This window comes from Fistularia commersonii, chromosome 9, assembly GCF_037954325.1.
Source record: "Fistularia commersonii isolate RoL2024-O1a breed Wild chromosome 9, RoL_Fcom_v1.0, whole genome shotgun sequence".
Lineage (NCBI taxonomy): Eukaryota > Metazoa > Chordata > Actinopteri > Syngnathiformes > Fistulariidae > Fistularia > Fistularia commersonii.
In genome coordinates, this window is record NC_141292.1 from 11,205,452 (window position 1) to 11,214,796 (window position 9,345).

The window sequence follows — 9,345 nt, forward strand, 5'->3', positions numbered from 1 at the left end:
TTGAAAATCCTCACTCGCTAACGGCGCAATTTTACGACATGCCTTGTGAGGAACGAGAAAAATAAAAAGCATCCGTGTTTTTCTAAAGTTCTCTCTCTCTCTCGCCTACTAGATATACGGTGATAAAGACACAGATGGGTTTTACAGAGGAGAAGTAAGAGGGAGGATGGGCCTGATCCCATGCAACATGGTGTCGGAGATACGGGCGGAGGATGACGAGACCATGGACCATCTCATCAAGCAGGGCTTCCTACCGCTCAGCACGCCTGTGGATAGAATAGGTACGTGTCTAAATAGTCACACCGACATACATCGAGACCTTGTCTTTCGATGTTATTTGAATGAATGATAGTTAAATCAATTCCAGAGCAAAACAGACGAGGTCTCCGGCGAGATCAGGCGTCCAGGAGGATGGTTGCGCTGTACGACTACGACCCGCGAGAGAGCTCTCCCAATGTCGACGTGGAGGTAATGTGTAGTACAGTATGTGATGGTGAAAGGCAAAAAAAGACACAGGAAAACACAAATTCATAAATAACAAACATCCATATAAACACAGTTATTGGAATATGAGTAAGAAACAGAACAGCTGAAGGTAAAAGGAAAAAAAAAACAAACGTGAAAAAGAAAACCTGTTAAACAACGCCAATGTTGACCAAGTGTGTTATTGGCTACTGAACCAGAGGATGAATAATAATAATAAGAAGAATAATAACACATACGATTTGTATAGCGCTTTTCAAGGTACACAAAGACGCTTATAGTGTTGTATCACTGGTTTTATTGGCCAGCAGACCTGCGCGATAAAATTTCTTTTGAATACTTTTCTGTATTTCCGGCTCCTGGCAGGCCGAGCTGACCTTCTGCGCCGGTGACATCATCGCAGTCTTCGGCGATATCGATGAAGATGGGTTTTATTACGTAAGTGCTTCTCATCTATATTTGGTTCCGGCCTCAGTCACTGAGCCTGTATTTTTTTTCACTCAGGCTGATTTTTACTCCTTAGAGTCAATCCAACCCTTTCCCTTTTCTAGTGACAGCTCTTAAAGGAACATGGATTTTTACTTGGAGTTCCAGCCAATTTGTCAGAACAATCGCTTGTGTGTGCGACACACTCCTGTCTTTTAAATTACGATGTTAGTCAAACGTGAAGAGGTGATTTTTACCTGCACCCGGTGGCGTGTGCTGAGGTTCCTGATCTTTTGTCACGGAAAGAGACAACAGATTGAGCCTTCCATGTGTTCTGAACAATTCATACTCATTCAAGTATAGCGTGGGGTACGACACAATTTCAATTTTGAACCTCAGTTAAACCTTTAGTTCTTTTTAAATCTAGATTTTAAAACCTAAATTCTAAGAGAATAATTCATTTGAGGTCATATTTTTATTATCAAATATTTAATTTAATTTTTTTTTTTACTCATCTCACTTTTTTAATAATACTGAAAAACACCTGTATATGAAGTCCAGGCTGTCATGGTGTAGATAATAAGGCGATATATCTTTCCACAAACAGAAAAGAGCATGCGCCATGCTGCCCATTTTTGATTTTATGTTATCATTATTAGTTTATTTATTTTTCATGATGATAGATGACGCTTTGCCTCAGTCATTTTTTTATTTTACACATTTTTTTTTTCCTCGACCGCACATCACTGTCTGCACCGCCCCTCAATGCGGCAACAACCCCACACAGGGCTTCAAATGTACCACGCAGATATTAAAGATCAAGGAAATACATATTTTATAATCGTTTCAAATCTAATTTTTTAGACAAGCCGCTTTTTCAATTTTTTTTTTACCTGACAACTTGAGTACTGTTACTTTTGCTCACATCATCCTCACACTGCCGTTGATGCGGCAGCATAGTTTGCGAAAAGAAATGGTCCGAATGCTATTTTGGAGTGAGAGACAACACACCCCTTTCCTTTCAAGCATGCGTGGCTGAATACAGCTTCATTCACTGTGCTCAAGTCATCCTAAAGGACATTATTTTTGTCATCCCGACGACTCAACGTGTAATTTAATTTCCATTTTTCTTTTTTAATTAGGTCAAGCAGCCTCTAGTGGACCAGTGGAAATCTATCATACCTGGAAAATATAGTAACATCCCTCTCTGAGGGTAAATAATACCATGGGCGCAACTGCACTTGATTCAAACAGCAATTTAGAATTTAATGAAAAGGAGCAGTCCATTATTGTCGGCAAATATAAACGGCTAACTCAGCATCATGTCAGCGCCTTGCGTGGACGTCTCCAGAGCGCCGCCTGGCTCGGACAGCTAATATTTCTTTTCATTGTAAATTTAATTTTTTTTACAAGTTGAGACCTGTTCCATATGTTCGGAGGTCTGTTTTCAGATTTGACTGACTAGCAAATTACTGGCTGTTTTCAGTTCTGACATTTCTACCTAAAGATACCTATTGAAATGTTTTTATTATGTCTCAATGAAAGTGTATTTGGTAATTTGGAAGAAAAAAAAAAAAGGAAAACCCTGGTCATACTTGAAAAGGCTATTGTCCTGTATGTATCATGGTAACAAACGATAGATTACGGACTGACCATTCTCCAGAAGTTATTAATCTTCTTCGTCTTCTTCTCCTTTCGGCTTTTCCCTTCAGGTGTCGCCACAGCGGATCAACCTTCTCCATCTAACCCTATTCTCTGTATCCTCTCGCTCACAGCGACTACCTTCATCTCCTCCTCTCTCACTACGTCCATATATCTTCTCTTTGGTTTTCCTCGAGACCTCCTGCCTGGCAGCTCCAATTCCAGCATCCGTCCACCAATATACTCACTATCCCTCTGTTCATGAACCAACCATCTCAGTCTGGCTTCTCTGACTTTCTCTCCGAAACATCTAACATGTGCTGTTCCTCTGGTGGACTCATTCCTGATCCTATCCATCCTGGTCACTCCCAAAGAGAACCTCAACATCTTCATCTCTGCAACCTCTAGCTCTGCCTCCTGTCTTTTCGTCATTGTAACTTATTGAATTATTTTCTAAAAAAAAAATAAAACAACAGAGATAGTCGTTCATTTTAAGCAACTTGAACATTTTTTTTCATCCATCCATACGTACTTTATGTACCACTTATCCTGCACGTCAAGATCGAACCCATCCACGCTGTCTCATAATAAAGCATAAAATGCTTTGATTATGTTGGCTAATAATAAAAAAAATGTCATTTTTTTTAAATTGAATATCTTTCTGTGTGGCGTCTCCATGTTCTCCCCGTTTCTGCGTGGGTTTCCTCCGGGCTCAGCTCTTTCCTCCGACAATCCAAAAACACGCATTAGTTTAATAGGACATAAATAAAAAAGAGAAGAATTCCATGCATCCATATTCATATGTGGCCCTGTAACCCGAGCCAGTGTAGAAAATGGTTAGAGCCGGAAAATATACTGGACAAGTTCCTGAAAAAGAATCTCCTCTCTTTCTCCCACAGGGCGAGATCAACGGCCACCGCGGTTTAGTTCCCTCCAACTTCCTGGAAGAAGTGCCTGACGACGTGGAGGTGTATCTGACAGATACACCATCCCACTATCCCCAGGAAGAACCTGCCGGGCGGCCCGCCAACTCCACAGCCGCCATCCCAGAGGGCAAACGGGTACAACATCATCGCCGCTCTCAGCGCTAGGCCCTGTGTTCATCCATCCTCCGTCCTCTCTCTTGATTTCCGTCTCTCGCTTCCTCCACTTTGCCGTCTGTGTGCCGTTTCATTGTGTGTGTGTCCATGTGGTGACTGTGGTGACTCTCTATCGACTAACAACCCCGCCCTCCCCTCCCCCCCCTGTCCCGCCTCCCCCCCTCCCTCTCTCCCGGCACCTTGTGGAAAAGGGGGACAAAAATGCGATCCGACACCTTTCTGAGTCTCAGAGAAAGGAAGAAGCAAAGCCTGACTCGGACAGAGGGAGGATAGACTGTGGGAGCCCCGCGGGTGTTTCATGCATGTGGCACTGGTTGAGGAGGACTTGAAAAAGGCTCGTCTTCATTCCTCACACAAAATAATTTGGTACTCCTTTGCACTGAAACACAAAAAATCAAATTGTGGTTTATTGTGTGTAATGATAATGACAAGTGCTTTATTAACATGTGACAATTGCAACACTGAAATACGTTATTTGAGAGAGAGAAAAAAAAAAAAAACTTTAAAGAAGAGAGAGAAAAAAACAAAAGCATGCCTTTTTCAAAACAGATACCTTTTTATAGCAACTTTCTTGGCTCGTTTGCTGTATTTGCTTGAAGAGGCTTTGTTTCTTTATGTATATTCCCGCACACGTCGAACAATCTTTCAGCTCTGTCGACGCTGGATACGCCATGTTTGCCCTGAGCTCAAGAAACACAACTAACTGCAGCACTGAGACGATCGTACTGTATTGTTACAATGGAACAATAAAAGAACAACAAAAGAAAAAAAAATTGGATATTAAAAACATTCCTTTTGCGCTCTGTGTTCATGTGTGTTGGTGTTGATGGTGTTGTTGTTGTTGCTGTTTTTCAGTTGTCATAGTACTGTTGGTTTCTTCCAGTTGTGACTGATGCTGCCACATCTGATTTTTTTTAAGTTTTTATTTTTTTGGAATCCCCGCCCTCCCCCCCCCCCCCCCCCCCCTCACCCGCTTGGCAAAAAACACAAAAAACAAACCAAAAAAAAAAAAAAGGACATTTCACACCATAAGTAGCTCTGTCCGCCCTCGTACAGTAAGTCCGGCAACTTGAGATACCAAACTCGGGGTTCTAATGCGCACAGCTTGTGGAAAGAAGCTCGTCAAACGCAACTCGGCCTTTGGGAGTTTCTTCGGTGAATATCTGTCAATTTTTTTTAATTTCTCTGTGCTCGAGCATTCCCCGCATTTTCATAAAAATCAACAAAATGGCGAAATATTAATAGCCCTGCAAAATGGTTTCAATGGCATACATGGAATATATCAGACGATGTGAGAAATCAAAGAGCTTCTTCCTGGATCCCCAGCATATCAAGCTAATGCATTAGATAAAAAAGCCTGGTATCTACAGTTGCGTCCCTGGGTGTTGTACTTGGCATTGTTATACCTCTCGTCCCCCTCATGACCGACCGATTGTGGATGTCGCCGGCTCTTTAGTGTGCTAATGCTGCGCTGGGCATTCAGTGGCTTACCTCCTCTCTGTTTCTTCCCACATACTGTATGTACAATGTCACTGTGTGTATGTGCGTCTGTTAAAAATTTACCGGCGGGGTTTTGAATTGAATGCACGGTGACAGGCTCATCGGGATGAAGCTGAACCTTCCTTACTATGTATAGAGAATGAGCAGGTTATAATCGACATTTTTTCCTCTCTATTATCTACTAGCAACTAGTGGATAATAGAGGGAAAAAAAAATTAAATTCAAGGTACACGCTGTGAAGATGTGTGGTTCAGGAAGTCTCGCATCCAACCAAGCTTGTCTATATCAAGTATACTACACATAATTTCGTTATAAAAAGAAAGTATCAATGTCAATGCAGCAAAACACAATATATCATGAGATCACAGCTGTGCCATGAACTTGCATCCCAACATTCGGTCCTTAAAGAGAAAGTTACCGCTTGACTCCAAATCAAACTTGTCCTACTGAAATCAGACAGTCTCTTGACAATAAAATGCCTTTGGGGTCAAGACACTTAACATCGCAAGGGTATGAAATGATGTCATTTCGGCCGCGGCATCATCTGGGGCTGCTCGTTCCGTGTTTGTCTGCCAGTCCATAATGTTACCAGTAGGGTGTGTTAAAAGCAAATATACCTGAGAACTGCAAGGTGGCATAATATGTTATAATTCAAACATTGCAGAACAATCTAAGTAGCTCATCAGATGTTATTCCACATGTTTACTCTGCACGGTATTTGCAAGTTGCTTGAAGTAGAGCCACCTACTGGCTTTTCAGAAGACGACCCTAGGGTTTATTTGAAATATGATCACAATGTATACGAGAGAAACTGTTTTTAAAGGGACCTGAGTTTTGAGTCATCGTGAGAAAGGAGTTTAAATTGTATCTAGGCCCAAACTATGACCGGCGACAGAGACGGTGTGTGTAAATTTGGGTTCTGTTGTAATACACTGTCCCATGCGTCCACACCTCCTCCCCTCCATCGCTTCTCTCCCCCCAGGTTACCGCGGAAACTTCCGACACGGCGGAGGACAGCGCAGCACCGGTCCGTGCGCCGTCCCCCATTGTCCGCCCCCTTCTCCCGGGCACCATGAGACCCCTCAGCCCGACACGGGGTCACGATCTAACGCTGGACCCCAGAGATCCTCAGGATCTTGCAAACAAGAAGAAGAAAGGACTGCTTTCCAAGGGGAAGAAGTTACTAAAGAGACTCTCCCCCGTGAAATAAAAACAAACAAACAAAAAATAGGCATTCATGTAAAATAGGTGCGCAGGCAGGGCTCATCATTTTTTTTGCATCCATACAATCAACTCTGATCCAACGACACGTCACGGAGAGGGTTCGGGGTTTTTACTCTCAGACTTCCTGGCCCTATCTGATCCGAGTTTTTAATAACGGTGTACAGTGCAGTGCCAAAATCGAGAAAGAGTTCACGTGAAGACATGACAACGTATTACTGTGATGTACCTTAAAATCCAGATGATTTACAAAAAAAAAAAAAAAAAAAAAAATAGGAAGAAAAGAACGTAAATAAATAGGGTTTTCATGACGTGTATTTTTGCTTTTTACTTATCATTGGTTGAAAATCAACCGGTAATATTAATTTCAAGCAGGGTAGCTGTGAAACGCTGGTTCCATGTGATGGAGAAGTACTGATGTCACTTTCAGGAGGAAGACTTGGCTCCTCTGGAGAAACTATCACTGATACGACGCCGCCGCTGGGTGTATTCTCTGAAGTAACGCTGGCTGCTAACATAAAGGCTTTATTCAGTGAAATATCACGAAGAGGAGGCGGGCGTCAGCAGGATGAGTCACACTCGTGATACATTTTGAGAAATGTGTGTCTGCGATAAAATAAATAAATAAATAAAAAAAAAACAACCCAGAGGGGATTGCGGATCAGTAGGGGAGGGGATCAGAAAAACCAGGGGAAGCTTACCTGTTTCAGTGGCCTTTGTGAAAACAAATACGAGTGTGACATTCCTTGTTCGGCCGCGAGGTTGATCAATGCTGTTTTTTTTTTCTGTTTGTGCGACGTCACTTGTGCTTTTTGTCGTCCGTCTCGATCTGATCGGAAATGTTGGAAACAATGGAAATGTTCTTTGTCGAACCGCCATGAAGCGCAGGGTTCAACATCGGGTTTTTGTGTATGTCTTCCTGCAAAGGCGGGCCTGCGTTGGTAAGAGACCACTGTCCTGTATGTGCATACGTGTGTGTGTGAGTGAAAGAGAGCCAGGTGTGTGTGTGTGTGTTTAAAGACAGCATGTGATGCGTTTGTGTTTTGCGGTTCTGCTGGTGTGTTTTCTGAGAAAGAGGTTAGGTCATGTATTCATTGGCCATGTGACCATGTGTCCCTTCCACTGATTGGTCGACTAACCTTAACAGAAGCCTGAATCTACACATTACAAACCGATAGTCAAATATCCGGTTTTGACCGGGTAGAACATGGAACTAAACTTTTTCTCATGTTGAGTTTGGGATATGGACATTTTTCCGTGCAACGTGAGTATATTCTCCGCCAATCACAGGAGTGAAGTCGCGGCCTGAAAAAGCAGCGCTCAAAACACATTGGAAGTAACTTTGACTTTCTTTACACCCAGAGAATTATTACCAGTTTTCTTAGAAGTCAGTGTTACCGGTCCTATTTTCAGACTACGAAATTATTAGCTGTTGTGCAAAATTATTAAGTATACTCACAAGCATCCAAAACGCCGCTCCGCCCGCTATCGTACCTCATGTTTTATCGATGGGTCTGTTTATTGTATGTATTATATGAAACATATTTTACAGTTGACTCTCAGCATAAACAGTAAAGATTTTCAGGACTATAAAAAGTGAGGCAGATGTACCTTACCTGTATTTATGCTTGCTGTGGCCATGATTCATCCTCCTCCTCCTCCAGGCGTCAAGACGGACTCCCTTCTGTCCGCTGTTTTATTCTGACTTGTTCATCTTCAGTTGTGCTTCACATCAATTTGCACTTGACGAATCAGACGTGGTTTGACTGTGTGTCTGACATAAAAACTAACGGTGTTCCTCTCCCCGCTGTTCATTATCATCATTTTTGTGGAGAAATGCAACCAATGACAAGTGCAGGCTGTTTGTTTATTTATTTACAAAAAAAATGGAATGTAAGAAAAGATTGAACTGGTGTTGCGTTTACATTCAATTTTTACTTTCCAAAGCTGTCTGCTACTAAGTTTTAAAAACACACTATATTGTTTCCCAATACCAAATCATTCTCCAGTGAATGGGTGTCGTGTCTTGAAACGCTGTAGCTCTTTTGTACTTTGATCCATTTGTAGATAATTTATAAATGTTTCTACTTGATTTTATGGCAGCCTTTTTTTTAGTGCACTGAGATTTCTCCTCCCTGTAAAGACGACTGCAAGCATTCTCCATAGTGTCCTTTGAAATCAGTCCACCGTATGTGCTCTCTTTGTGAATTGAAGTTGGGGGAAAAAAAAAAAGAAAACTATTTGACAGTATTTATGGTGATTAATGTGTGTGCGTGTGTGTGCATGTGAAAAAAATACCACTTTTATAACAAAATTAAATTTGATATTTTTTAGAAAATGAATGACTCACATTTATTTGTGTTGAGGGTTTGAAAGGATTTTTATGTTATCACTACCGTACACTAGAGATGCACTTGAAACAGAAGCGTTGTTTTAAAATGAGCATGTTGGACAAATATAACAAAGATTTGAAGCAAAAGTTACTTTCGGGGCAACTTACACCCTCTGGTTCATCTCTTCAAGGAACTAATAAGATTCCTGTGAGTGCAGGATAAGCGGTGTAGAGAATGAATAAATGAATGAATAAATGAATGAAGAAAACCAAGGTAAAAAGCAAAAAAATGCATCTTCTGGCTCCAGAATAGAAACACAGCTGATGAAATTAAATGCTGTGATGCTCTGACCCATCACCCTGAGATTCTTGAAATGTTTAGACACCTCACGCAGGGACATTTTCACCAGTTTCTGCATTTTTGCAGTGACTGTTGCTTGAACGGACCAATGCGGTCACAGTTTCGATGAGAGGAAAAACCCACGGAGTAAAAACAAGCGCAGAACCGTCACATACTCATTTTCTGTACATTTAATTGTAGCACCTGTAGATGAATTTGTGTTTGTTTGTGTTCATTTAGACAAACCACTCTGCGCTTTGAGAACGCTATTCAAATGCTCTCCTTTCTACCACAGTGATCAA

At 41.6% G+C, this 9,345-nt stretch overlaps 1 protein-coding gene across 14 annotated transcripts in view; it reads left to right on the top strand.

Moving 5' to 3' along the window:
• The window catches only part of LOC147231218 (RIMS-binding protein 2-like), a 73,974-nt gene extending 65,265 nt beyond the window's left edge, over positions 1 to 8,709 (top strand). For 13 of the 14 annotated variants that reach the window (XM_086152476.1, XM_086152482.1, XM_086152475.1 and 10 more), the window contains 5 exons: positions 113 to 281; positions 368 to 468; positions 850 to 921; positions 3,450 to 3,611; positions 6,133 to 8,709. In XM_086152476.1, the coding sequence (XP_086008602.1) occupies positions 113 to 281; positions 368 to 468; positions 850 to 921; positions 3,450 to 3,611; positions 6,133 to 6,360 (732 nt within the window). In that variant the 3' untranslated portion in view covers positions 6,361 to 8,709. Of the gene's footprint in view, positions 1 to 112; positions 282 to 367; positions 469 to 849; positions 922 to 3,449; positions 3,612 to 3,841; positions 4,424 to 6,132 lie in introns of those variants that run through there. The other variant, XM_086152474.1, reaches the window with a different exon arrangement.
• The last annotated feature ends 636 nt before the right edge of the window (positions 8,710 to 9,345 follow it).